Source organism: Culicoides brevitarsis, chromosome 3, assembly GCF_036172545.1.
Source record: "Culicoides brevitarsis isolate CSIRO-B50_1 chromosome 3, AGI_CSIRO_Cbre_v1, whole genome shotgun sequence".
NCBI classification, from domain to species: domain Eukaryota; kingdom Metazoa; phylum Arthropoda; class Insecta; order Diptera; family Ceratopogonidae; genus Culicoides; species Culicoides brevitarsis.
The window spans coordinates 26527287-26554956 of record NC_087087.1 but is presented as its reverse complement, the minus strand read 5'-3'; the positions used below and the strand labels follow the sequence as shown (position 1 = coordinate 26554956).

The following is a 27670-nucleotide window of genomic DNA, read 5'->3' as shown; positions in this document are numbered from 1 at the left end:
TGTCGCCAAAGCATCATTTTGCCGATGGATGTCCAAGAAAGGTTTTCGGTACTTACCAAATTGAGGTGAAACTGTCTGCGACTAATCCAAAAAAAAGTGCGTAAAATGTCCTGGTTGATGAATTTTTTGAATTTTTTCCTTTTCTCGACTTTTTTTTTCTATATTTTAATATATTTTATATATTATACATGTAATATAGGAGAGCTGTAGCAGTGAATTTATTACTTTTATGTGTATATTTTGTATTATATGTATTTGAACACACACTCGCTGCTTCAAAAAAAAAAATCTGCTGCGAATTATTTCCACGGATTTCTCGCGTTTTATGTTGCAAACGGCAAGTTTTCGACTTCCACACGACAGTACCTCGACAAGTTTTCACTTTTTTCCTATTTTCGCTAATTTTTTGACGCCTTTTCCAGCAACAATTCACAATTTATTTCGGCTAAATGAAAAAACGTTCCAAAGTGACGCTAGGAAATTCACTACATCGTCGAATTGTTCCTGGGCTGCGTTTCTGTATGCATGTGCGTAGTGAAGGGCACACATTTTGTGTGATGACACGAATTTTTCGTCTCTGGGATGTATAGAACGCCGTACCTCAGTGTAGTGTTGGCACCCATGGCAAAAAAATGCAATCTCTTCGTGACTGGATTTCATGAGGAAATCCTCGTGACTGAGTGAGACGATCGAAAGTGATACTGTGTTATATGTATAACAGTTATAACACCCTATGGGCGAAAAAAGGGTCAGATTGATCCCTTAAGGGACCAGGTTGACCCCTCAGGAGTCGATTTGATCCCTTAAGGGAATTTTTTGATTCTTTAAGGGATAAATTTGTACCGTTAAGGGTTCAATCTGATCCCTTAAGAGATCAACCCGACCCCCTTTCGAGTTGGTCAACCGCAGACCCAAAAAATTTAATCATTACAGAGGTTATTTTAATCCCTTAAGAGGTCAATATGATCCCTTAAGAGATCAAACTGATCTCCTAGAGGGGTTAAATTACCGTAATTTAGATAATTTTAATGGAAAAACATAATCCGTTCTAGTAACGAAAACAGGTTTTAAAATTCGTTCTATTAACATTTTTACGTAAAATTTTTAAAATTAAGACATTTCAAAATTTTTGAATATTTTGAACAAAATTTCTGAGAATGAATTATTTTAATGGATTTTTATTAATTAATTTATTGATTTTATGAAAAATAACAAAATTTGTCTAAAAAATTTCTTAAAAAAATTCAAAATTAATGGAAAAATATTGTTCTATTAACTTCAAAATTGATGTTCCATTAATTATTAGCATTCAGGCTTGTATGATTTAAATCTTGATTTGATATTTTTTGATGCCTCAAATCAAATCAAAAAAAAAAGATTTTTGAATATGAATAAATTTTGATAATCAAATCATGATTTGATTTGTCTCTTAAAAATATCAAATCATTTTTTCAAAACTGAAAAAATTTTTTTCCTGTGACGTAGTTTTGTTTTGAAAACTAAATCAAGAGCAAAACTAAATCAAAAACTGTGTCAAAAACTGTGTCAAAGCCATTTTTTTTCAAATCTTGCTCCAAATAAATAAAAATTTGTCAGTGGGCTCTAATTTATCATTTTTAATCATTTTATATCTCAAAACTGCCAAAAAATTGAAACTGAAAAAAATTGTTTCCTGTGACATGGTTTTGTTTTGAAAGTGTATGAAATTGCAAAAGGGTCATGAGGAGTACGAAAATGTGACTTGAGGAGTACGAAATTGTAAAATGAGGAGTACAAAAAAGCGTAGATATATATCATCGAAATGCGGTATAGTATGTCGTTCTTTAGACGACTACTTACTCTATTTTTGAATTTGTAACGGATTTTTTTCCATTAGAACTATCTACATTACGGTAATCATTTGATGGGATCAAATTGACCTCTTAAGGGTTCATATTGATCCCTTAAGAGATTAGATTGAATTGATCTCTTAAGGGATCAAAAAATTCCCTTAAGGGATCAATCTGACCCGTTTTCGCCCATAGGGCAGTTATAAGTATAACAGTTCACTTTCAGCCGACTCACTCCGTCACGAGGATTTCAGCGCGCAATTCAGTCACGAGCCTCCCGACTTCGTGTCGCAGATGGCGCTGAAATCATTAAATGGTTATCATTTTCATTCGTCTCAAAATCATATGGGTACTGTCTTCCTTTGATCAAAACTCCCGCTTTCGTGGTTTTGTGGAAAACAGTGGTCATCTGGATTTCATCGTGATTTCCGACGCATGATTTTGGACTATTTTGAATTTTGTTCAAGGACTTTTGGACCGTAAATTGCAATAAATTGAGCCCTGAGAGCTTGCCAGAAGCCCTGGAGTGTCACAGAGTCACAGAAAAGACTGAAAATGATGTCGGAATTGAAGGCATTGGAACATTCGACGTTGAAGGTAGGAAAAGTTCAGTGTTGGCAAAGTAGACAAAGAGCTGACTTGCACGAAAAAAGGCCTTGGAAAACATAAACAATGCAATTTTCATTGATTTTCCTTTTAAATTTTCCTTTTTTCCGTGAAACAATCTGAAATTTCTCAATTTTCCCTTAAAATTTGATAATTTTTTGTAACTACGTCACACATTTTAGGTTCCATACGAGATACTAAACAAAAAATTTCGGATTGCCCAGAAGACCTTGGATCGGGAATACAGTCAGTTTCAGAATACAGCTGCTGAATTGGAGAATGAACTGAACCAAGGGACGCCTCCGACCGCAGGAACGATCACAAAACTCCTCGGAAATGTCGTCGAACGACTTCAAGTGATGAAACGCAAAGCCGAGGAATGTATTTCGGATGAACTTGCTGCTGGTTTTGTGTGCAAACGTCGCTTGGAGCACCTCAAACAAAGCGTTCAACCGATGGAAATGGAGACAGATGCCGAAAACGACGCAGATCCGAGTATTCGACTCGCTGCCACAAATCAATTCAAGAAAATCCGCATCGATCGGATGTTGGTCGAGCACTTTCTCTGCTTGGGCTACTATGAAACGGCAGAAATGCTCGCAAATCGCAGCGGAATTCGTGACCTGACAAATATCGACATTTTCGCGACATCGAGAGAGGTAGAAAAAGACTTGGCAGCACACAATACGGCCAAATGCATCGCATGGTGCAACGATAACAAGTCAAAATTGAAAAAAATCAATTCGACGATCGAGTTTCAGGTGCGTGTGCAGGAATTCGTTGAACTCATTCGGGAAGATCGACGTTTGGAGGCGGTGCGACATGCTCAGAAATATTTCCCCGCCTTCGAGCAGGACCAATTGAAGGAAATTCGCGAATGCATGGCATTGTTGGCGTTTCCCGTAACGACGGAAATCTCAAAATATCAAAAATTATTTAATCCGGCGCGATGGGATGAGCTCGTGCTCAAGTTTCGTCTCGAGAATTACCGGATTTTCCAGTTGCCAACGCAATCGGTGTTGGGAGTTACGGTTCAGGCGGGATTGTCGGCCCTCAAAACGCCCCAATGCTACTCCCAGTCGTCGAAAAACTCGAATTGTCCCGTGTGTCAACCGAATATCAATGATGTTGCGGAGCCGCTTCCCTTTTCACATTGCGCTCAAAGTAGACTTATTTGCAGGTAATTGTTTTTATTTATTTTTTTTTTAAATTTTAATTAGAGAAATTTTTTATATTTTATTTCGAAAGTTTCAAAAAAATTGAATTAATTATTTTATTAAAAAAAAAATTGATAAAATTCCTTTTAAAATTACCTTCGAAAATTTTCATAAATTCTTTTATTTTTTTTGATAATTTTTATAAATCTTAAAAATTTCCATGAAAAAAAATTAATAAATTTTAATATTTATTACGATTTTTTTATTTTTTAATTTTCAAGCTTTAGAGCCAAGAAAAAGACTTTAAAAAATTTTTTGATGAATTTCAACCTTAAGAATCATCAAAAAGCCTTCCAAAGAAATTTTCAGTTTTTTTCCCGCATTAAAAAAAATAATTTAAAAATTACTAAAATTATTTTAAATTAAACTTTAGTTAAATTTATTTATTTTTTTTTTAATAAGTTAAAATAGTAATTTCATTCATTTTATTTTTTTTCAATTATATTTTAGTAATTTAATTATTATTTATTTATTTTTATTTATTTTTTAGTTTAAAAATTAAAAATTTTAATATTTTTTTTCGAAATTTTAAAAAAGTTGAATATTAATAAAAAAAAATAAAATTTTTTAAAATTTTTATAAAATTCCCCAAAAAAAAATAATATTCCAAGAAAAAAAAATTACTGACCTAATTGTTTTTTTAATTATTTTTTTTTATTTTGTACGTTTTTTTATATTTTTCAATTTTCAAGCTTGACAACCATTGAAAAGATATTTAAAGGCATTTTTCATAACTTTTGTTCAATTTCAACAAGCTTAAAAGTCATCTAAGAAACTTTCAAAGAAAATTTTCGTTTTTTAAAAAATAATTTAAAATTATTTTATTTAAATTGAATTTTAATAGGATTTTTTTAAATAATAATTTTTAAATTAAATTTAAATAATTTAATTTTTTTTAAATTTTAATAATTTATTTTCTTAATATTTTAATATTTTTTTACTAAAATCATTAAAAATTATTTAAATTATCAAAATTAAATTAAAATTTTTTAATATTTTTTTTCACAGAGTCACTGGAAAGCCATTGAACGAACACAACCTTCCGATGATGCTTCCCAATGGTCAGGTATATGGACAATTGGCACTTCCGAGCATGACCAAAGAAAATGGAATCGTTGTGTGTCCCCGGACCAATCAGACCTTCTGTCATCCGAAAATCGAAAAGGTCTTTATCATGTAGTTATCGTACCGCGTAAAGAGTACAAAATATGTCAGAAAAGCAATTTCTGCAATAATATCATTCTCAATGGATGCCATGAATTTTTTCTCTTTTTTATTTTCTAAATTTACTTTGAATTGAATTTCCGCCTTCAAACCTCAAGCTATATGAATACTGCTTTTTTTTAGTGTGATTTGTTCAATTATGTAGCTTTTTATATCAAATTTAATCCAAAGTCATTTTTTTAAAAATTATAAAAATAATTTTTAGTCTTTAAGAAATTTCAAAAGAGTGAAATCTTGCTGTAAAATTTTTTTTTGTCTCTTTTGGAACAAAATTAGATTAGTAAGAACATATTTTATTGATCAAAATAAATTAAAAATCTTTAAAAAAAATAATTTTTTGCTTACGTGATTTTTTCAAATTTTTCCAAAACCAGTTTTGATATTTTTTCAGCCATTCTGGAGCAAGTGCAGCATGATGAGTCACGAAAAGGACCAAAAATGTCAAAAAACCCATTTTAAGTAGGAATTTATTGCGTTATAAGGAGTGTTATTGAGTAATTTTGGCATCATTCGTACTCGATTATTACCTGAGAAAAGAACTTTTTTAAGAAAAAATCAAAATTAAAATGAATTTCTTCTGTTTGCCTCTCGAAAATATTTTCAAATTGGCACTCAAATGTCTCAAAAAGTCATCAACGTCAAAATCGGAGGAAAATATCATGATTTTGCAACAAAAACTTGCCAAAGCTGTTCATTGTAAAAAGTGGAAAAAGGCAAAAGAGCTAATTTCCAAGGGAGCTGACATCAATTATTGCACGAACAAATACGGAGAGCCTCTACTCTTCGCAGCGAAAGATGTCTCCACAATTCGCAAAGTTTTGGACCTCGGAGCTGATATAAATGCACGCGACGTCTCAGGCGAAGGCATTTTGGGACATGCGATTTTAAATTCGTGGAGCTTGGATGCCGTTCAAGAACTCATCCAGCGCGGAGCTTTCGTTGGCGCCCGCAACAATTTGTACATATCGCCACTCGAACGAGCCGTAGTCGTCGGAAATCACGAAAAAATCAAACTTTTGATCGAAAATGGGGCATGTTGTCGCGATGACGGCAGCATTTCCGAAACGCCCATGAATTATTGCATCAACAACTTCGAAGGAGCAAAAACTGTCATCAAATTCGTCATGTTGAAATACTTCGAGGAGGACTACACCGACATGATTGGCTTGGAAAACTACAATTACCCGTACATCTTCAAGAACTACGATTATCTCAAGCAATATTTCGTCAAATGTGAGATCGAGTTGCAACGCATGAAAACCATCAAAATTGGCAAAAAATGCTCGTTACTCGATCTTTTGCGATGTACCGACAATTTTCCATGCATCAACCAATCAAATACGGAATTGCAACTTTTGTTGTCGTGCATTGCTGATAATCCCAAACAAACGAACAGAAATCGCATTTTCCCGATTTATCAAGATGCCATCAAAGAAGCTGTGGCGAAGGCTCTTCAACGACAGGAATTGCTGCAACAATTGGAGCAACTTAATTTGAGTGCCGGAAAAAACAAGGAAAACAAGGTTTCTTTGGATATTTCGTCGAAATTGACAATTTTTAAATATTTGTCGAATGAAGCCTTGCAAGCGTTGGTCAAGTCGTATAAAAAACGAAAATCGTTCAAAGGACATTTGCGATCAATTTTTAAGATGAAAAAAGTAATTTAAGCTTTAACATTAAACAAGTTTTTTTTATTAATTATTATTTTTTTAATATTAATCAATTTTAATCTTAAGTCTATAAATATTTTAAATAATAAATTTTATTTTGTAAATAACTGAAATTTTATGGGTTTCGAGCACATTTTTCATATTTTCGAGAAAAAAAAATAAAATAAGACGATGTTAATTTTATTTTTTAAACAACTGAAATTGTGGGTTTCGAGCACATTTTTTCATATTTTCGAGAAAAAAAAAATAAATAAGGAAGATGTTAATTTTATTTTTTAAATAACTGAAATTGTGGGTTTCGAGCACAGTTTTACATATTTTCGAGAAAAAAAAATAAATAAGGACGATGTTGAAAATGTTTTCGATTTTGAGACATTTTTTGAATAATTTTTGAAAAATAATTTAAATTTTTTGTAAAAAATATTTTTAAAGAAAAAATAATAATTTTAAACGATTTTTAAAAATATTTAAAAATATTTTAAAAAATTTTTTCGAACTGATTTTTATAAAAAAATAAAAAAATAAATTTTTTTTAATTGAAAAAATTAAATTAATATAATTGATTTGAATTAAAATTTAAAAAAATTAAAATGAAAAATAATTTAGAAAAATTACTGAATTTTTTTTTAATTATTGCTGAAAGAAAAAAAAAATAAAATTATACAAATTTTTAATTAAAATTTGAATTAAAAAAAATAAAATAATTTAAAAAATAAATGATATTCGTTAAAAATTAATATAAAAATTTTCAAAGCTTAAAAATATTTATTTTTAACGAAATTTTGATAAATTATTTTTTTTAATATTTTTTAAAATATTTTAAAAAATTTACAAAAATGAAAGGATATTGAAAGTTTTTTCAAAAAATTCTCAAGAAAAAAAATTATTTAGTTAAAATTATTTATGATGTCGAAAACTTTTTCAATTAATTATTATATTAATAATAATTTCGAGAATAATTTGTAACATTTTTTTTGTTTTTTTTAATATATTTTATATGGTTCAACTATTCATTCACTTTTTTTATTTCAAGATTATTGTCCATTTTTGATGCATAAGGTTCTGTTTACTTCTCATATTGTTCATTTATTTATTTTTTAAATTATTTTATGTAAAAAAGTGGAAAAGTGAAATTGCAAAAAGCGAGTTTTAAAGCTTGTTATTATATTTTTTTTATATTTATAAGTTATTTTATTTTAAGTTTGGTGATTAGAAAAGTGAAAAAGAGGCATTTTTATAGGTCCATGCTAGTTTTTAATATTTTTGTAGGTATTTTATTTTATTTTTAAATATCAAAAATGTATATGATGTGATATGATTTAGAATTTGTATATATTTTGGTGTTTGAAATTTGGCTCTTTATGGAACGACTTGCAAAAAAAATGTAGGAAAAAGTTTGAGTTGAGCTACTTGTGCATCAAAAAACCTTTGTTTTTAATTATTTCAGTCATTCTGTTCCTCAATTTCTAAATTTTTATTATTTTTTTGCTTTTTTAATTATTATTATTTATTATTGTTAATGTTAAGTACAGTCATTCATGTTAGTAGTTTCATGCTGAACAAATATCTTTCTTATATTTTTTTTCAAATATTTTTAATTTTATTTTTCTTAATTTCTACTTTTTTATATAAATAGTATGTATGTATTATTAACTTATTTAGTATTATTACTCATGGTCAAGGATTTTTTTATTTTTTCAATAATTTTTTTTTTTATTAAATATTAATATTTTTATTACATTCATATTAAAAACAACAATTTTTTTCATAAAAAGGCAATTCAGGTTATTTTAATTTTATCTTTTTACGTGTTTATCTCGGTTTTGTAGCAAAAAAAGTAATTTTTGTATAAAATTTTTAACAAAGTTAAACATTAAAATATTGCTTAATATTTCTATTGAACATAAAATTACAATTTTTAGTAAAAAATTCAAACCACTAACATAAAACTTAAATACTAACAATATAGTAGGAAGAAAATTTGGACCTAAATTCTTAATAATTTTTTTTTTTTTTTGGTATTCAATGAAGATCAGATGATTTCTTTTTTCTCGTATAACTCATGTATTTTCAAAGATTTGACAGAAAAAAAGTGTGAAAGTTTTAATCTAATTAAATTTGATAAAAATCAGTCATTTTTCGAACATTAAAAATTATTTCTTGCTCTTAGTACGACTTTGCTATTATTTTTTTTTTTAATTTTTTGTTGTTGTTGTTGTTTTAAATATAATTATATATTTTTTATATTTACAGGAACCAAATCTTACCAAAAAATTTTTATTTGTAGAATAAAAGTCGATAAATCGCTCTTATTTTGTTGTATTCTTCCGTAAGTTGGTCTCACCAACCCAAATGCCCGACGAGCCATGGGAGTCCCATCGAGCACAAAATACCCGTGAAGATGCCCGTAATAAGACTTGCAGCTGCATACATACCCGCAATCGGTGCATATCGCGATTCGACGTACGACGGCGTGTACATCATGCCCAAGGAACTCAAATAGCCCGAACTGACACTCATGACGATCGCAATCGCCCAATAAACGTAGTCATTGGTTATGTAAATCGGCAGAACGCGATCCACGTCTTTCGGTAAATAGTTGCAGACGAGGAAGAGAGGGATGAAGGCGAGACGGGCAACAACGGGCCATACCAAAAATCGTGGACTTGGCTAAAAATTGAAAAAATTCGTATAAAAATTGAAAAAAATCGATTTTTTTAGGTAAGATCTTACAAATTTAACCCATGATGTCAACAAACTTCCCAACATGGCGCAGAAATTGAAAGTCAAGAAGCAAGTAACAGTCGTAAACATATCTCCTGGGATGATAAAATTCTCGTCGGTTCGCTTGATATCCGAATGAACAGCTGGAAAAACGGTCAACGTAACGAAAAAGATCAAAAATACGTTGAAAAGTTGGGGAAATGCATCCTTGAAAATTTTCCAATATGGCGGACGATCAGTATTGAAACCGGCACGTTTGATTCTTTGTTGTTCCTTTTCCGCCAACATCTCGTGATATTTGTAAAATTTCTAAAAAATCAAAAAAATTATTTTTTTTTTTCAAAAAAAATTAAAAATTCTTACGTTCAAAGGCAATGCGAAATACGTGTCGAAGCAAATCAACAAAACAAACATCGCCGTTATGAAATAATAAATCGCCGCAGTTCGAACGGATTCCGCAAACGTGTTACTTATCAAGGACATGATGGCAGCAAATGTTCCACTGATGTTCGATCCCAAGACAACAGCTCCCGTATACTTAATTGGCAATTTTGCTGCCATGCCGTAAACGGAATTTTGGTAAATTCCTCCAGCCACTGTGAAAAAATCGTCGTAAGTAAAGGAAATTTATTAAAATATTGCAAAAAACTTACTATTCAACAAGACAACGGTCATCATTGTAACCCAGAAAAAGACTCCTGGCATGCTTGAGGTGTCACTCATTGCTAAGCCAACAGTTACAACGAAAAGTAAGACCTCAAATAGTAAACTCCATACTATGCGAGTTGTTAAATTTCCTCTAAAAAATTAAATTTTCGAATAATTTTTTAAATTTTCACTTAAAATTGTTGAAAAAACTCACCCCATTTGAACGAAAATGTTCAACCAGTTGAACAAGAGATTGGGAATTTGTGAGGCAAATCCCAAATAAGCTAAAAAGTTGGCATTATAATCAGATTTTTCTCCAGTGTACGATTCGGACAGCTTATAATCTACAAAATACTGTGAAAAAATTTTTTTTATTGAAAATCTTGATTTTTTATAGATTTTACTTACAGCTTTGGCGGTTATGAACATGTTCCACGGCGTTAAAGTTCCGATTCCGTGAAGTACTAACGTCAAAAAGACAATATTTAGACGATCCTTTGGCGGATCAATTTCCATCTTGGCTCTTTCCATTGTCATGCCTGTCGAGAAAATGAATGATTTATTCATGTTAGTATCAATAAAATATGTTGACATTTAGTTGATAAGATATTTTTTTGTTAATTAGTATGATAAATTTGTAAAAATTGACTTAAAATCTGAGAAGTTTAAATGAAGAGCTAAGAAGTTTAAATTAAAATCTAAGAGACTCAGACGAAGAGCTGAGAGGTTTAAGTCAAAATCTAAGAGGCTCAGATGAAAATCTGAGAAGTTTAAATGAAGAGCTAAGAAGTTTAAATCAAAATCTAAGAGGCTCAGATGAAGAGCTAAGAACTTAAAATAAAAGCTAAGAAGTTTAAATCAAAATCTAAGAGGCTCAGATGAAGAGCTAAGAACTTTAAACAAGAGCTGAGAAGTTTAAATCAAAATCTAAGAGGCTTAGATGAAGAGCTAAGAACTTTATATAAAAGCTAAGAAGTTTAAATCAAAATCTAAGAGGCTCAGATGAAGAGCTGAGAGGTTTAAATCAAAATCTAAGAGGCTCAGATGAAGAGCTGAGAAGCTTAAACTAGAGCTGAGAAGTTTAAATCAAAATCTAAGAGGCTCAGATGAAGAGCTGAAAAGCTTAAACTAGAGCTGAGAAGTTTAAATCAAAATCTAAGAGGCTCAGATGAAGAGCTGAGAAGCTTAAACAAGAGCTGAGAAGTTTAAATCAAAATCTAAGAGGCTCAGATGAAGAGCTAAGAAGCTTAAACAAGAGCTGAGAAGTTTAAATCAAAATCTAAGAGGCTCAGATGAAGAGCTGAGAAGCTTAAACAAGAGCTGAGAAGTTTAAATCAAAATCTAAGAGGCTCAGATGAAGAGCTGAGAAGCTTAAACAAGAGCTGAGAAGTTTAAATCAAAATCTAAGAGGCTCAGATGAAGAACTAAGAAGCTTAAACAAGAGCTGAGAAATTTAAATTAAAATCTAAGAGGCTCAGATGAAGAACTAAGAAGCTTAAACAAAAGCTGAGAAGTTTAAATCAAAATCTAAGAGGCTCAGAAGCTGAGAAGTTTAAACAAGAGCTGAGACCTTAAAGAAAAACATTACATACCTTTGAAGTTTAGTTCATCATTCGGTAAGTTACTTTCTTCCCACGCTGGAGTCAATCTTACCGGTTCAACCAAAAACGGAGCCTTTTCTGTCGTTTCGCTGCCTCCCGTTTGACTCGTGTGCCCGTCTGCAAGAAAAGTAGCATAAGCTTAAACATTAGTATAACACAGTGCTAATAAAACGTCATTATATAAGAATTTGTGCTGTCGACATGTACGGATGATGCAAGTTACTGAGAAACGATTTTTGATAATTACATTAATTACGTTCGACCTGAATTGAGAGTTCAATTGATTTGAAAAAAAAAATAACGTCCGTTCAATCAGAGCATTCGACAAATACTGATAGCAGTGCATTTGATATTTTTTTACCGAACTGGAAACTCAAGAAAGCGAATAATTATCAGGTTGTGCAGTACATGGGCAAGAGAAAACTCAATAAAGAATGCAAAAACGTAACACAAAAGAATCTCGTCAGACGTTATAAATAACGTTGGTTCTCTTTGCACTCACGCAGAGTTCATCTCGCGCGATTATTTATATTTTTCGTTGCAAAAAATAAATGTCCATTGTCGGAGTTGTAATCAAAAATTATTAAGACATGCGTGAAATATAGCATTAGTCTGACTGCTTCTTGTTCCAAAAGAATACGCGCGTGAAAACAAAGCAGTGGAATGTTGAGCCGCATCATATTTCAAATTGTTCCACAGAATGGAATTCGAAACAAGGGTAAACAGGAAAAAGGAGCATAGAATGCAAAAAGAACGTGATATTTCAAGTTTTGTGCATTTTGAATAATGCGATTGTCTCGTGTTAAATTATTCCAAAAGCAAACCAGGTGCATTCAGTTTGTTAAATGGATTCCTTTAAAAAGAATTTTTAACAAAATATGCAAAAAATGTATCTTCTACTAGTTAGCGAAACGAGTTTACAACAATGTTCATTTATTATCACAAACTAGCTTAGAATTTTCAAAACAATGCATTTTAGGTCATATTAAAATAGGATTTAACTGATAAGAACGAACATTTAATTAAAACAGCCCATATGTGATTTGTTTATTATTATTCGAGAGATACTAAAAATACATTTTTTGTTTATTTATCATTTGAAAAATCATCGTTAAGTGTATAAAATTTATATACTGCAAGTCCCATAAATCATTTGCACTTTGTGTAAAATTTTTGCATCTTTGATGTCTATATAAATTTCAGCGAAATAGAGTAGTGTCTGTCGAGTTTATTAAATTTCCTTAATTTAGAGGTAAGTACAATTAAGAAAAATGGCTCACTTTTATTTGGACCCTTAGAGTCAAAGGTAAGAAAAAAATTTTAATTTTTGAAGAAAATACTAATAACTTTTTTTTAGTATTTATCTATTGGACATTTGTTTCAAACTGGAAGAGATAAATTTTAAATTTGGGAATCACATCTCAAATCAGATATCGTGCATATAATCAATCAACTTAGCGGTGAAGGTCTATGTCAGAGTGATAAAACGTGTTATCAATATTTACGGAAATCGTCTGTCAAGTAGCTTAACAAATTCAGATAAAAGCAATGTATTAGAGTGCAATTATCGCTTTGCAATATCATTGTTTGTTTTTTCATTGCGAAAAGTACCACTTCAGATTTTTTGAAGTAGAATTTGAAGTGTTGACTTGAATTAATACTTAAAAGATAAAGATAATCCACAAATCAGTAGTCGTTTGTCAAGATTTCCTTCAGTTTAGCTTTGAAATGGACAACATTCTCAGTTCGTTGGATGTTCACAAGAATTTCGTTAAAGAAGTCCAACTCCTCATGGAAAATACTATGCCGGGAGTAGTTTGTTCGAAATTGCGGGATTGAGACTCCAGATCTTCTTCTTGTGTCGTAGTTGTGTTGCTCTTGAAATGGGGAATGGTCAAGTTGGTTTTATGAGAACTTTGATCGGTTTGAAGATTTTCATACTTCAACGATGGTCATACAACCTATATTTTGATATACTGTACTTTTTCATGACCTACGTAAGGCATTTGATGTAATAGACCATGACATTTTACTGCAGAATCTTCAGGATGCTGGAATAAGGCGTATTTGTTTGGAATTATTCAAGAGCTACTTTACAAATCGCATTCAATTTGTTGAACTGAACGGAGTTTCAAGTCATTTATTGCCAATTTTTTATGGTTTACCGCAAGGAAGCGTATTCTCCGCTTAGAAGGTTTGAAAAGAAAACTATTCATGTACGCTGATGATACAGCAATCGGTTACGCATCCAAAACCTTCTTAGATAATACCAGCGACATGAAACATGACCTCAAATTGCTTTCGACCTACTACGCGAAGAACTGACTTTCTATGAACATTTCTAAGACAAAATTCATCTATTCGGCGGAAAAGGCACTGAACTGATTCACCACTATACTAGTTTCAAATTTTCTTAAAAAGATTATTTTGTACTAAATTGGTACAAGTACAGAGAGGCAGAAAAATCTCAATCTATACAGATCAGTGAAAATAACTTATTCAGCTTAAATTCCTCAGAACACGTAGAAACGTGAAAATATCAGGAAAAAAGTTATCGACATAACTATGGAATTGAACAAGAGTTCTCTGATCGAAATTTTGTGCTTTTTAACATAATAATTAAGTCGTATTCGCGCCATTTCCAGATTTTCATAACTTTCATTAGATTAGTCCTAAATTGCATTTAAAAAAATAATTTGATAAAATGTAAAGTGAAACATTTTTCTTTATCGCACTTGCCTAACTTATAGTCAGTAGCGAACAACCGAAAGAAAGAATGAATAAAAATTTTATATTCGTTATATTTATCATACAAAGCGGTGTGTCTTAGCATTTGTAGGCATATCATCTCATCATTAAGATTTGAAATTCAAATAAAATATATAAAAATAAATTGTTTGTTTGTTTTATTAATAAGCCGAACACGGTGGAACGAAATTCGACGATTAGTTTTCTTATATGACAAGAAAAAAAATAAACAAACAAAATATCGATTTACAAAAATCAACCAACTTTCAATTAACATTCAAATGGTAATGTTAGCTGTAGTCATAATCATAAAAATAAACATTTAAAGCGGCTTTGAATGGGCTTCCTAATGGACATAAGAAGTTTTTAAACAACTTAAGAATGTGTGAAATCCAATGAACTTCGTAAAGCGCCATTCAAAAAATTGTTATTTCCTTAATTGAGTAATTTTTTTCTTATCAAAATGATTGCGCGATAAGATATCATTTTGAAGTTCAGTATCAAGTATATCAACAGTAAAGCGTGTGTCTGAGATTATTTGACCTAGATTTAAGAAATTTTGAGAAAATTTCTGCAAAAATTTTTATGTGCATGTTTTATCATTATTCAGAGCAAAACTATGTTTGAACAATGTTCCCGTGTTCTAAAGCGAGATAAAATTAGAGTTAACAAAAATGCAATATGCGAGACAACAACTTGCCGGCAAATTTAATTCACTGAGAAAACGTGAGAAACAGCGAGCAATTGATAAGCAAATTGGCAAGTGTCCAAAAGAGTTTTATAACGTCGCATTGTCGTTCGCCAAAAAAAAAAAATTGTCAGCTTTTGAAAAAAAAGTAAAAACACTTGAAGAAAGTCAGTGACATGACAAAAAGTGAATTTGGTGAACAATTGAGCAACTCGTTGCATTTTTAATTAAACAATAAAATTTTCGCTGATTGATCATTTTGTTATTTTAATTGGACCGTTTATTTCAATTGAATTTTTTTTTTTTTCGTTAAATTTTTTAAAAAATTAAATTTCTGGATCTTTTCTCCAATATTTGATTTATTCCATTATCTAAGGCAATTAGAAGTAATTTGGAATGATTAATTTATCGCATTTGTAACGCGCTTACACTTTTCAACTTTTGGTCTGTCTTACATCAAAGCACCATCGAGTGCCCTCATAAATTGAGTTAACTTGATTAAAATTTAATTTTTTGATAATAATGTCCATCATTAGAAGTTACATTAATTGCCGCCTCTTTTTTTTGTGTAAAATTTGTAAGAAGAAACAGAACGTTCTGACCTCATAATTTAACACTTTTGGCAATTTTTTTTGATAAAGACCAGACGTTACATTTTTTTCACAAATTAAGGGCTTTCGGGTATGAATTTATTACTTTTTTGATAATTTTTTCCCTTGGAGATTTTCTTCACTATATTTTATCTTTTTTTCGTAAATTATGATTTGCCAGAAATTCTCATTTAAAATTAACTTTTTTTTTTACAAATCTCGCGTGTTACATTTAATTCGTGATTCTCGTCAATATTTTGTCAGTGATGATGATGATGACAGTTATTGTGTAAACAGTCAATTTAAAGTAAAATATTTTGGTCATTATCATTTTTTTTTAAATTTATTTTATTTTAATTTGATGATTACTAATACTTGTAAGTTCATCGTACGATGTTTTTATAATTAATAACAAAAACATTAATTTGACAATTTTATTTCATTATCATAATAAATGGCAATCTCTACCTAAATATTTTTTTTTTCGATGGGTCATGTTTACATTTTTTTTTCTTATTTGTTTTTATTTATAGGGTCGTGTTAATTTTTTTAATAATTTTTTATCTTGCGCCCAAAATTATTTAAAAAAAGACGAGTGGAATTTTTATTTACACTTTTCTTATTAGTTTGTTCTTGTTCTTTTTAAATTATTTAATATTTTTTAAAAAATCTCCTTAATATTAAAAAATTAATTTAATTTAAAAAATGATAATTGATTTAATTTAATTGAAATAAAAATTTTAAAAATTAATTAATTTAATTAAATTTTAAAAATTTCGCAAAATTAAAAAAAAACATACATTCTCGTGCCAAAAAAAAATAATAATAAAAAATTAAAAAAAATAATAATTCATTTTAAAATTTTAATAATAATTTATTTTTAATTTTTTTAATTAATTCGATTTAATTTTTTTCTATAATAAAATTGCAAAATAATTATTTGATGCTTAAATTGTTACGACAAAAAATTATTTAACAATAAAAAAATTAAATCGGATAATAAAAAATAAAAAAAAAATTAAAAATAAATTTATTAATTACAGTGAATTATTTTTTTAAATTTTTCTTATAATTTTTTTTGGCATGAGAATTTATGTTTTTTAAATTTCGCAAAGTTTTTAAAATTAAATTATAATAATTAATTTTTTAAATTTTTCATTTAATTAAATTAAATTAATTATTTTTTTTAAATTTTTTAAAATCAAATTAATAATTTTTTTTTTTAATATTTTAAAATTAAATTAAATTTTAAATATTGAAAAATGGGGTGATTTCTAAAAAAAATAAAATAAAAATTGAAAAGAACAAAATACGCATTTATGCTAAACTGATAAGAAAAATATAAATAAAAAATCCACTCATAAACGTCCTTTACGTAATTTTTTGTTTATTCTTTCACTGATAACCAAAAATGATTTATTTCATTTATTGCATTATTTCTTTGTTATTTGCCGGCCTTAATTGGTGTCCCGAAAAATTTCTCAGCCAATTGTTCTCACTTAAAACGTGTCTCGACAAACATTAACGGAGACGACTTTTTTTCATCGTTAGAGAGAAAAACAAGTTTTTTGTTGGTCTTTGGTATGTATAACAAGTTATTTGAATGAACATAAAAAATAATATGAATGGAATGGTAATTGATTCATTCATATTCATGTTTAACAATGCAAGTTTTTATTTCATTTTTATTTTCAACGAATGGCGTTTAGAACCTGCATTAGAGAATTTTTTTAACGGTTCATGCGAAGAACAGTTGCCATGAATTGACTTCCTTTTACGACTTTGAGCGTTCTTCAAATGCTGTCAGTTGATTGATATGAAAAATAAACAATGGGAGCAAACATATGGAATACAAAAAAAGGGATGAATGACGTTAATCTCGACGAATGAGATGAGATAGGAGCTCGGCAGAACAAGCAATAAAATTGATTAAAATGATATTTTTAATGATAGCTCGTGTGTAGGAAGGACGGTATAGTCGTAAATTATTATCGATTATCACAGAAAAATAAATTTTTAGAATCTAAACGAAACGAATTTATAGAAAACGAGTCTTTTAATGACTTTTTGTGGAATTTTTCAAGAACATAAAAAATCTAGTTTGCAAAAATTTGTCGTTTTTTGAACTATTACGTTAAATTTTTCTTCTTTAAAACAAAATTTCTATCAAATAAAGGCCAAAAAAGCTTAAAAATGATATTTTTTAAGCAAAATAATTTTTTATTTATTTTTAAAATTTTAAAAAGAACAAAATTCTTTAAAATTCGAAAATTAAAAAAAAAATGAAGCAAAATATTTTTTTTTTATTTTTAAAATTTTAAAAAGAACAAAATTCTTTAAAATTCGAAAATTAAAAAAAAATGTTAAGCAAAATATATTTTTTTTTTATTTTTAAAATTTTAAAAAGAACAAAATTCTTTAAAATTTGAAAATTAAAAAAAATTAATTTTTAAAAATTTAAAAAAAATTCTAAAATTAAAAAAAGAACAAAATTTTTTAAAATTTCGCCCTAAAAAAATTATTTTTTATCCAAACCAAGCAAAAAAAAAATTTTTTTTTCAGGCTTAAAATTCCATAAAAACTGCAAATCTATCAAATCTTGCATAAAAGTGCAATATGATACCGATGCTAATGTGTCATTTGCATGTAAATTCTCATGCGTCACGATCACATGTCTCGTTTTCCGTCGAAACATAACATAAAAAGACCCATTATTTATCTTTGCATGTGGTTTCTTTCACATTTGGATTTGTTGCGTTCGATAAAAAAAATCGTCTCTGTCGATGAAAGGAGTCGATTAACTATGAAAATGATAAAAAACTTACTAGAAACGATAGAAACTCCTCCATTGCGATTGTTGAGTAGCAGCGACTCTTCCTGTTGTCGCGGCATTTTAATTTTTTTATTTTTTTTGAAATTAATAAAACAGCTGCACCTCTAAATTCTACGCTTTTAATATTCTTTTGTACTTTTTTTTTGTTGTAGTTCTATAAATTCTGGCGTTCTTGTTGTGTGGAGGAACGACACGATGAAGATAATCGATAATGTGTCGTTGTTGCCTGCGACTGAATTAAGAGACCAAAAATTAACCTTTGCACAATTTTGTTGGTTATCGTGCTATAATCACTGAATTTTTCGGGCCTCTAAAATTGATAAGAAACCGAATTTTGATTTGTTTCACGGTCCATCTGTTGTCGTTGCATTGAATGCCGATACAAGGGAGCGTCTTTTTTACGGATTTTGTCAGAGAAAACTTGCTTTTTCCGGAAAATTTCTTGCGTGTGAAAACGTGTTTCCCTCTCAGAATGCACAATTGCCGCACATTACCGTTCCGAAGTGCACGAGATCTGACGAAAAACTGATTTAAATTTAGAAGGCCGAAGCGAAGTCTTTTTGTTTTCACAGTCTGTACGACGCGTACGGGTTTATCACTTTCATTCGTCTCAATATTATGTGTGAGACGAATGAAAATGATAAAAATCGGTTTCGCTAATTCAATTAATTTGATACTAATTCAATTAATATCAATTTCATTCGTCTCATCCACAACAGCTGATCTGCACCAGCATGCAAAAAAAAATTCCTGCCCGCCCCAGAGCACATGGGCAGGAATTTTTTTTTGCATGCTGGTGCCGATCAGCTGTTGTGGATGAGACGAATGAAATTGATATTGTACCATTCCGATTGGCATTCCGATTGTTTACTCTTGGATCCAGTCGCGTTCACGTCGCTGAAACGAAAAATCGAGGTAAATTCAGTGAAAAATCGCATAAAAAGCAGGAAAAATGGTGATGGCGAAGAAGTCAGTGGTAGAGTTGCAGGAATATTTCAAGACTCACAACAAAATTCGGGAGCAGAAGGCACATTCGTCAAAGGTAAGATTCGCCGGCGATGGTTTGCTTGCTAAATTTTGGAGTTTTTTTATGGTTTTTCCTTGTAGGTCCACTCCGTTGGATGGAATTGCGATGGAAGACGCCTTGCTTCGGGATCCTTTGATAAGACAGTGACGATTTTCAATCTGGAAAAGGATCGATTGGTAATTAATTTGAATGAAACAACAATCAAAAATGCTTTCAATTTCATCCTTCATGAGATTTTTAGAAAATTTTATAAAATTATGCTTTTTTGGTGCATTTTTGGCCAAATTGGTTCTCAAAAAGGTCATTATTTGGTCAAAAATTTTATATTTTTTTAATTTTCTTTGAAGTTTTTATGAAAATTGATCATTTTTTTGACAAATTACGTTAAAGGAGCTTTAAGGAGGTCAAAGTTTCCATTAAAATTAGTTCTAAAGTCAATATTTACTTAATTTTTAAATTTTTTGGAGCAAAAATAATATTTTTTAAATATTAAATTATTATTTGTTAAAAAAAATCAAAATTTTTCGACAATTGGACCTTAGAAATTTTCTAAAAATCGAAAATTATTTAAAAATAGCTAATATTTTTCAATTTTTTTGTGGAAATTATTAAAAATTCGACCATACTTTATTTAAAAAAAAAAAATTAAAAAAAAAATATATTAAAAAAATATATTTGAAAAAAATATATTAAAAAAACATATTTATTAAAAAATATTTTAAAAAACAATTTTCATAAAAGTTTTTCAAAAATCTTATATTCGTCAAAAAAAAAATAGCTCAACTAAAAAGGAATATTGTCGTACAAAATATATCAAAAATTTTTAAAATTCTATAAAAAATTTCAAAATTTTTAATAATTTTGCAAAAGAAGTTTTCTATAAATCAAAATTCTCACAAAAAAACATTTTTTTAAAATAATTTTTAGATCAAACTTTCTTCAAATAAATTAAAAAATTATGTAAAATTTAGTTAAGAATCCTAAATTATCGTACTTTTTCAAAATTTCGAATGAAAAATCTCACTTAATGTACAAAAAATTTAAAAAATCTTTAAAATTTTATGAAAATTTTGAATTTTTTGAAAATTTATGAAATCGAAGACATTTTTTCCTTTAAATTACCTTAAAATCTCATAATTTTTCATTAATTTCATCATTTTCAGAACAAAGAAAGCACTTATCGCGGTCATGCCGGCTCCGTCGATCAACTTTGTTGGCATGCGACTCAACCAGATTTACTTTCAACTGCTTCTGGCGACCGAACTGTTCGCATTTGGGACATTCGAGCGGAAAAATGTTCTCACACAATCCCCACAAAGGGCGAAAATATCAACATTACTTGGTCCCCCGATGGAAATTGCATCGCTGTGGGCAACAAAGAGGATTTAGTGACGTTTATTGATACGCGAACCTGCAAAATTCGTGCCGAGGAGCAATTTAATTTCGAAGTCAACGAAATCGCTTGGAACAATACGAGCGATTTATTCTTCCTCACAAACGGACAAGGTGCCATTCATATCTTGAGTTATCCGAATCTCGAACTTCAGCACGTTTTGAGGGCTCATCCTGGCACGTGTATCTGCATCGAATTCGATCCGACGGGAAAATATTTCGCAACCGGGAGTGCTGATGCTTTGGTTTCGCTCTGGGATGCCGAGGAACTTGCTTGTTTGCGAGTTTTTTCGCGACTTGATTGGCCCGTGAGAACAATCAGCTTCTCGCACGACGGAAAATTACTCGCTTCTGCAAGTGAAGACTTGATTATTGACATTGGACACACAGAAACGGGCGAAAAAATCGCCGATATTCCAGTTGATGCAGCAACTTTTACCGTGGCATGGCATCCGAAGCAGTATTTACTCGCGTTTGCGTGCGACGATAAAGACGGGAGTGACAGAAGACGCGATGCGGGCAACTTAAAAGTATGGGGATGGACTGATTCGTCATAAAATTCTTCTATTTTTCACGATTTTTGGTACAAAATAAAATTTCTTTGTTAAAATCTACCAACATTCTTCTTGGTAACGTCCCGAATCGATCATTGCTTTGACATAATCCGGCGTGAGGACTTCTTCAAGTGCTTCTTTTACACATTGCGGCATTTGTTTCATGCTGCCAGAGACAAAAAAGTATCCCTGGTCTTTTTGCAGAAACTTTCGGAGCAAATCTCCATTTTCACGGATGCGATTTTGAACGTACCTGAAATTTTTTTGATTTTTTTTAAAGAATTTTTTTAATTTTTGATGAATTTCTTACATTTTATCCTCTTGATCACGAGAAAAGGCACAAATTAGTTGCAACATTCCACTTTTTTGTAACTCTTGAAGGCGATCGCGACAATGAAAGTCCATGGACTCATTTCTACAACCGAAGAAGAGAAGTAATGGACCTGAATCTCCGTTTATTTTACGATCACATAATATGCTTAAGAAGGGGGCGAGTCCCGTACCTGGACCAACCATCACTAATGGTGTGTTCTGAAACGAAATTTCATAAAAATATTAATTGTTATGATTTTTTAAAAAAAAATAAATTTTCTTTTTTTTTTATTTTGAAATATATAAAAATCAGTTGGAAAAAAAATTTAAAAAAATAATTTTTATGGAAAATATTAAATTTTTGACTAAAATTTAAAATTCATTAAAAAATAAATATTTTTTTAATTTTTTTTTTCTATATTTTTTCGAAAATTTCAATTTTTTTTATCTTTGATTTCCAAAATGTTTTTTAATTAATTAATTTTAATTAATTTAATTTTAATTAATTTAATTTTAATTAATTAATTTTTTATTTTAATTTTTTTTTTAACTTTTCAAAAATTTGGAAAATAAAAAAAATAGTTAAAATATTTGAAAGTAATTTTTCCAAAAATTAAAAAAAAAATAAAATAATTTTTTAAAAAAACCATTAATTTATTTTTTTTTTAATTTTCCAAATTTTTTAAAATTTTCTATTTTTTTTAAATTTTCTTAAAGTTGGAAACTAAAAAAAATCAGTTTTAAAAATATTAAAAAAATTTTTTCAAAAATTAAAAAAAAATTATTTTTAAAAAAAATTTTTTAAATAATTTTTTTTTCAAAAATTCTAAAAGATTTGTTTTAAAAAAATTAAAATTTTCTTCAAAAATTAAAATTAAAAAAAAAACTATTAAAAAATTTTAAATTCTTCTAAAAAAATTCTGAAAAAATAAAAATTTAATTAAAAAAAAATTTTTTTAGCCCGAAAAATTAAAAAAAAATCCAATTCTCACCCGATTTTCCGGCAATCGAAACGTTCCCCGTTTAATCCAGACAGGCACTTCATCATTTACCTCGACATCCTTCAGCCAATTTGAGCAGAAACCCTTCCGCGGTGCCTTTAACATTGTGCGATACTCAACGACAGCTACCAAAAGTGCCAACGATCCGCTTTCAACGCACGAAGATATCGAAAATGACCTTGCCTTGATGGGTTGAAACATCTCAAACAGCACCTCGATGTTCAATTTGGAACATGCATGCGGAAAATCCACTAGAGTCTCCAAAACGGTCCTTTTTGGTCGATTCGCATACGAATAAAGATCATCAAGACCTTCGGGCGACGCGAATTCCTTCAATTTTTCCAGTTCAAGCTCATTTTCGCAGTTCAGTGCGAGCAACTCGAAGAATCTCGGACGAGGAATTGTGTTCAGATCCCAATATTTTGTGGCAATTGTCTCCAAAGTCATCGATTTGGCCAAGTAGCTCGGCACGGGAAGCTCTGAAAATATCGAGAATTGAAAAAAACCGTAAATTGGAATCTTTTTTGAGACGAATTAAAGTGATAAATGTCAGAAATTTCACACGTGAGACTCAAAAAAGTAAACAAAACTCGTAATTTCGACAAATTTTCTTTAAAAATCACTGAAATTACCGAAAATTAAGATGCTTCGTCGTCAAGGACGTCTTCGTCGGGAGTATTTGTACCGCAAACAAGTCGAAAGTAGACACAAGGCACAACAGGAACGCAAGGAAAAGCTCAAAAAAAGTCTCGAGGAACACACACCGCTTCATGGAGACTTGAAAGCAGATGCCCTAAAGCTCCGAGACAAGCTAAAATGGACTGACGAAGGTCCCGAAAAGGCAGCAACGATCGGAGGCTTCTCAGGCGGTGCAGTTACCGCCAATTCGCAAGACGACGAATATCGTTATGCCGGATGCGAAGACCCGAAAATCATGATAACGACTTCTCGTGAACCCTCGGCACGTCTCAAGATGTTCGTAAAGGAGCTGCGCCTAATTTTTCCGAATGCCCAACGAATGAATCGCGGTAACTACGAATTAAAGCAATTAATTCACGCGTGTCGCGCTAACGAAGTCACGGATTTTATCATTGTGCACGAGCATCGAGGCGTTCCGGATAATTTGGTGATTTGTCATTTGCCGTACGGACCAACGGCGTACTTTAATTTGTCCGGAGTCATCATGCGACACGATATTCCGGATGTGGGTCCGATGAGTGAGCAGAAACCGCACTTGATTTTCCATAATTTCAAGACGCCCTTGGGCGAAAGAACGATGTCGATACTGAAATATTTGTTCCCAGTGCCGAAGGAGGATTCAAAGCGAGTTATGACATTCGCGAATCACGATGATTACATTTGTTTTAGGCATCACACGTTTAAAAAGGTCGAAAATGACATCGAAATGAATGAAGTTGGGCCACGGTTTACGCTGAAATTGTACGAAATTAAACTTGGGACGTTGGATCAGATTGAGGCAGCTGACACGGAATGGGTTTATCGACCTTACATGACAACGAGCAAGAAACGACGGTTTTTGTCGGATGACGATGGATGGGCGCAAGAAGATGATGTGATGTAAAACGATTTTTTTTACAATAAATACAAAAAAATATTAAAACGTTAAAAATGGATTTTTTGAAGAAAATTTGTAAAAATTTCAACCAAAAATTACAAGAAGACTAAATCTGAAGTAAAAATTACACAAATTTCTCTTAAATTTTCGATTCAAGTGAAAAATTTCGAAATTTTCATAAATTTTACACAGGAAAATTTTTCAAGATGAAAAGTTGATTTTAGTCAAATGTCATAAAATTGAAATTTAAGCTTTTAAAAAAGTCTCTGAATTTTCAAATTTTTTTTTTAATAAAATTATTATCGCTTTTTGTGAATATTTTAATAATTTCTTAGAATTTGTGATAGATTTTTAAAAATATTGAGGAAAAATGTAAAAAATTTAATGTCAAAAAATATTAAAAAAATAATTTTGAGAACATTTTTGACAAAAATTTTTTAAATCAATTTAATATTTTTCAAATATTTTAGAAAATTTTTTAAAAAAAAATTTATTTAAAAATTAAAGAACAGAAAAAAATTTAATTCTATTTTATTTTTTATTTTTTTGAAAAATATTTAAGGGAATAAAAAAAAATATTTAATATCGACATAACTTTTCAAAGATTTTTTTAAAATTTTGAATTTTTTGCAATTAAATTTTAAAAGTTAATTTTTTTTTCTTTATTAATTAAATATTTTTCACAAAAACTTAAAATTTAATAAAAATTATTGAATTTTAGACAGATTTAAATTAACTTTTTTACATTTTTAAATTATTTTTTGTAAAATTGTAAGAAAAATTAAATTATTTTTTAATTTTTAGATATTCCATACTGAGGATTGTTTTAAAAAAATCATAAATAGAAGAAAATCTAAGAAATTCGAAAAAATCTGAAAAACTTTTTAGATTTGAAAGGCTTAAAAAATTAACAAATCAAAATTCGGGTATCATTTTTGCTCAAAATGAGGACAATTTCGAATCTTCAGACACGAGACAAGACATAAACTAAAAAAAAAAAAAAAAAAAAATAAATTTACCTGAATCGACTTCTGTAACAGAAATCACCGTATCACGCCGCAATCCCAAGTTATTCTCATCAAACAAATCAAAAAGCTTCTTTAAACTTTCTTTTGAGTTCTGAGGACGAATACAAGCCACATCTCCCGGCAACCAATTCAAGTCTTGTTTCTCCAATCGAATAAATCGCACGTCCTGAAAATGACTTTCATGCGTCGTTCTCGTGTTTTCCAAGACTTTACAACTCCGTATCATCGGTAAATGTTCCCAAATTTTGTCCGTTTCAGCAGAAACGTTCTCCATCACTCGCACATTCCACTTGAATTGTCTCGGTTTTGTTTCCGCAGTTTGTCCCGCAGGCATCGGGTACAGCAAAAGCATCTTTTGGAACATGTCTCGCACGAAGGGAACGTAAACAGCAGCAATTCCCATGTCATGTTGGTCATCACAAAGTCCAATTGGGATAATTTCACGAGCGCCAAGTTGCAAAAGTCTCTTGCTGAGTCGTTTGCCGACCCAATTGAACTTGGGGAAACTCGAGTCGCCCAAACAAAGAACCGCAACATGAACGTGCGACAACGAATCGGCAGCCAAACTTCTTCTGAGGAGAAATTTCCAAAACTTTTTCATGTTTTCGGGCTCTTCGCCTTGCCCAGCAGTGGCACAGACAAAAAGAACGCATTGTTCGGTAATCAGATCGAGTGGATTGTAATCGTCCATTGGAAGAACTTTGCCTGAAAGTAATTTAAAGAGATTAAATCTTGTTTGGCAAATAAAAAGATAAGAAAGTTGACCGACCTTTGAAGCCGTATTTTTTGGACTCTCTCCAGATGTGCTCTGACAAGTCCTGGGCGGTGCCTGTCTCGCTGCCATATAACACTGTGAACTTTCTTTCTTCCATTTTACGCAAGAGTTTCAGGTGATGATCAGCTTCAAAACAATAACAAACTGAAGAAATTTACGGTACGGAACCTTTTTATTTGTATTTCGGTACGTATTTACTTACATTCGTTTAAAGTTGCCCATTTATTGTAAATTGAAAAAAATTTTTTTTTTAATAAAAAATAAAGAATCATAAATTTAAAACTTCAAAGATTTCAAATAAAAAAAAAATATCACAAAAATATAAAAAATAATTAAAAATTATTTTACAAACAAAATTTTAAAATAAAAAATTTGAAAATTAATTAAGTTAAGTTAAAATTTTAATTTTTCAAAAAAATAAATAAGATTTGATAAAAACATATCAAAAAAATTATTTTGAAAGTTAATTTTTTTAAATTTAATTTAATTTTAATTATAATTTTTTATGAAATTTAATGCAAAATATTTTATCAAATTTACTTTTTTTTGAAAATCTTCAATTCATTTTTTCATTTCAAAAATTAAAATATTTAGTAATTTTATAAAATTTGACATTTTTAAATTTTTTTCATAAGAAATTATGAAAATTTTTTGTCAAATTTAAATTAAATTTACAAACTTTTAAATATTTTAATCAATTTTAAAATTATTATTATTGCAGTTTCAGTATTTAAATTTTTTTTATCAGAAGAACTTTAAAAATGAAAAAAAAAAAATTTGCTCAAATACTTTTTATCTTTTTTAAAAATTAAAATTTTTTCGAACTTATAAAGAATTTTTGAAAATAAAAACTTAAAAATTTTATGAAATAATAATTCCTAAACTTTCATGAGATTTCAATTGAATTTTCGAAAATTTTCTAAAATCTATTTTTTTTTAAATAAAATTAAATGTTTTAAATTTTTAATACATATTTCTTCATTTAGCAAAAAAACCATGTTCTTTTTGTACTGTCTCATGCTGGTTTTTGTGGAACAGCTTATCAGTTGTGATATTAGTTATCGAGTCTTCCAAACACAATTTCCTCATCATTTCTCTAAGTAAGTACCAACCATCTTAGGTAAATGCTGTTTCTCGATGGAGGTCTTGGTATTGGCTGAGAAAATTTTCGTACACTTTGTTTCTTGTGTCTGTTGGATTATAAAAGTAGTACATCGGGTGTGTTCTCGCAAAGACAAAGTGTGGATGGCTTTAAGTTTGCATTAGGAACCTGAAAAGAATATTTTTTATTTTAAGAAATTTATTTCAATTTAATATTTTTTATTTAAAAAATTTAATTTTATTTATTTATTTTTTATTTAATTTAATTAGGTATATTTAAAATAATTTAATATATTTTTTGAACTTATTTTTTTTAATTTAATTCAATTTAATTTTTTTATTTAATTTTATATTTTTTTTAAATTTAAATTAAGTTAATAAATATTTTTAAAAAAATCCTTTAATTTATTATTTTAGATTTTGAGAAATTAAATTAATTTTATTTTTTTTTTAATAAAATTTAATTCAATTTTTTTTAAATAAAATTTAATTTAAATCCATTTTAAAATATTAATGATTTTTTTAT

The 27670-nt window shown here is 29.4% G+C and overlaps 6 protein-coding genes across 13 annotated transcripts in view; 3 read left to right on the top strand and 3 right to left on the bottom strand.

The window, feature by feature from the left end:
* The window catches only part of LOC134833088 (C-terminal-binding protein), a 46344-nt gene extending 45889 nt beyond the window's left edge, over positions 1-455 (bottom strand). For all 5 annotated transcript variants that reach the window (XM_063847275.1, XM_063847273.1, XM_063847274.1 and 2 more), the window contains exon 1: positions 57-455. The gene's annotated coding sequence lies outside the window, so the exon portion shown is untranslated. The remainder of the gene's footprint in view (positions 1-56) is intronic.
* A 1784-nt stretch (positions 456-2239) lies between these two features.
* LOC134833286 (E3 ubiquitin-protein transferase MAEA) lies at positions 2240-5176 on the top strand. Its single transcript, XM_063847559.1, has 3 exons — positions 2240-2426; positions 2618-3615; positions 4661-5176. Exons 1-3 carry the CDS (start codon positions 2385-2387, stop codon positions 4830-4832), a joined length of 1212 nt encoding a protein of 403 aa, XP_063703629.1. The 5' UTR covers positions 2240-2384; the 3' UTR covers positions 4833-5176.
* A 3160-nt stretch (positions 5177-8336) lies between these two features.
* Positions 8337-18913, bottom strand: LOC134833793 (equilibrative nucleoside transporter 3). Of its 4 annotated transcripts, none has more exons than XM_063848244.1 (8): positions 18371-18913; positions 11511-11657; positions 10327-10457; positions 10133-10272; positions 9924-10069; positions 9634-9866; positions 9280-9579; positions 8337-9216 (listed from the first exon to the last, which is right to left on the bottom strand). In XM_063848244.1, the coding sequence occupies exons 1-8, from the start codon at positions 18435-18437 to the stop codon at positions 8887-8889; spliced, it is 1494 nt and encodes a 497-aa protein (XP_063704314.1). In that variant the 5' UTR covers positions 18438-18913; the 3' UTR covers positions 8337-8886. The 4 variants fall into 4 exon arrangements, with proteins under 4 accessions (XP_063704314.1, XP_063704315.1, XP_063704317.1 ...); XM_063848245.1 differs by having other exon boundaries at positions 11511-11636; XM_063848247.1 differs by lacking the exon at positions 18371-18913 and adding an exon at positions 12800-12818 and having other exon boundaries at positions 11511-11636.
* A 341-nt stretch (positions 18914-19254) lies between these two features.
* Positions 19255-21411, top strand: LOC134836094 (THO complex subunit 3). The gene is made up of 3 exons (XM_063851287.1): positions 19255-19420; positions 19486-19581; positions 20569-21411. The coding sequence occupies exons 1-3, from the start codon at positions 19331-19333 to the stop codon at positions 21352-21354; spliced, it is 972 nt and encodes a 323-aa protein (XP_063707357.1). The 5' UTR covers positions 19255-19330; the 3' UTR covers positions 21355-21411.
* LOC134836093 (NADPH-dependent diflavin oxidoreductase 1) lies at positions 21405-26194 on the bottom strand. The gene is made up of 5 exons (XM_063851286.1): positions 26038-26194; positions 25260-25973; positions 22656-23143; positions 21662-21882; positions 21405-21604 (listed from the first exon to the last, which is right to left on the bottom strand). The coding sequence occupies exons 1-5, from the start codon at positions 26138-26140 to the stop codon at positions 21409-21411; spliced, it is 1722 nt and encodes a 573-aa protein (XP_063707356.1). The 5' UTR covers positions 26141-26194; the 3' UTR covers positions 21405-21408.
* Positions 23232-24301, top strand: LOC134836095 (U3 small nucleolar ribonucleoprotein protein IMP4). The gene has a single exon (XM_063851288.1). It carries the CDS (start codon positions 23308-23310, stop codon positions 24244-24246), a length of 939 nt encoding a protein of 312 aa, XP_063707358.1. The 5' UTR covers positions 23232-23307; the 3' UTR covers positions 24247-24301.
* Positions 26195-27670: the final 1476 nt, after the last annotated feature.

Coding starts and splice junctions, on each gene's coding strand:
- LOC134836094 (XM_063851287.1), top strand. CDS start 19,331: ATGGTGATGGCGAAGAAGTCAGTGGTAGAGTTGCAGGAATATTTCAAG. Junction 19,421..19,485: donor AGAAGGCACATTCGTCAAAG/GTAAGATTCGCC, acceptor TTTTCCTTGTAG/GTCCACTCCGTTGGATGGAA. Junction 19,582..20,568: donor ATCTGGAAAAGGATCGATTG/GTAATTAATTTG, acceptor CATCATTTTCAG/AACAAAGAAAGCACTTATCG.
- LOC134833286 (XM_063847559.1), top strand. CDS start 2,385: ATGATGTCGGAATTGAAGGCATTGGAACATTCGACGTTGAAG. Junction 2,427..2,617: donor TGGAACATTCGACGTTGAAG/GTAGGAAAAGTT, acceptor CACACATTTTAG/GTTCCATACGAGATACTAAA. Junction 3,616..4,660: donor CAAAGTAGACTTATTTGCAG/GTAATTGTTTTT, acceptor TTTTTTTCACAG/AGTCACTGGAAAGCCATTGA.
- LOC134833793 (XM_063848244.1), bottom strand. CDS start 18,437: ATGCCGCGACAACAGGAAGAGTCGCTGCTACTCAACAATCGCAATGGA. Junction 9,867..9,923: donor GACCGTTGTCTTGTTGAATA/GTAAGTTTTTTG, acceptor ATTTTTTCACAG/TGGCTGGAGGAATTTACCAA. Junction 9,217..9,279: donor TGACATCATGGGTTAAATTT/GTAAGATCTTAC, acceptor TTCAATTTTTAG/CCAAGTCCACGATTTTTGGT.
- LOC134836093 (XM_063851286.1), bottom strand. CDS start 26,140: ATGGAAGAAAGAAAGTTCACAGTGTTATATGGCAGCGAGACAGGCACC. Junction 25,974..26,037: donor CAAAAAATACGGCTTCAAAG/GTCGGTCAACTT, acceptor AATTACTTTCAG/GCAAAGTTCTTCCAATGGAC. Junction 23,144..25,259: donor TGTTACAGAAGTCGATTCAG/GTAAATTTATTT, acceptor CGATATTTTCAG/AGCTTCCCGTGCCGAGCTAC.
- LOC134836095 (XM_063851288.1), top strand. CDS start 23,308: ATGCTTCGTCGTCAAGGACGTCTTCGTCGGGAGTATTTGTACCGCAAA.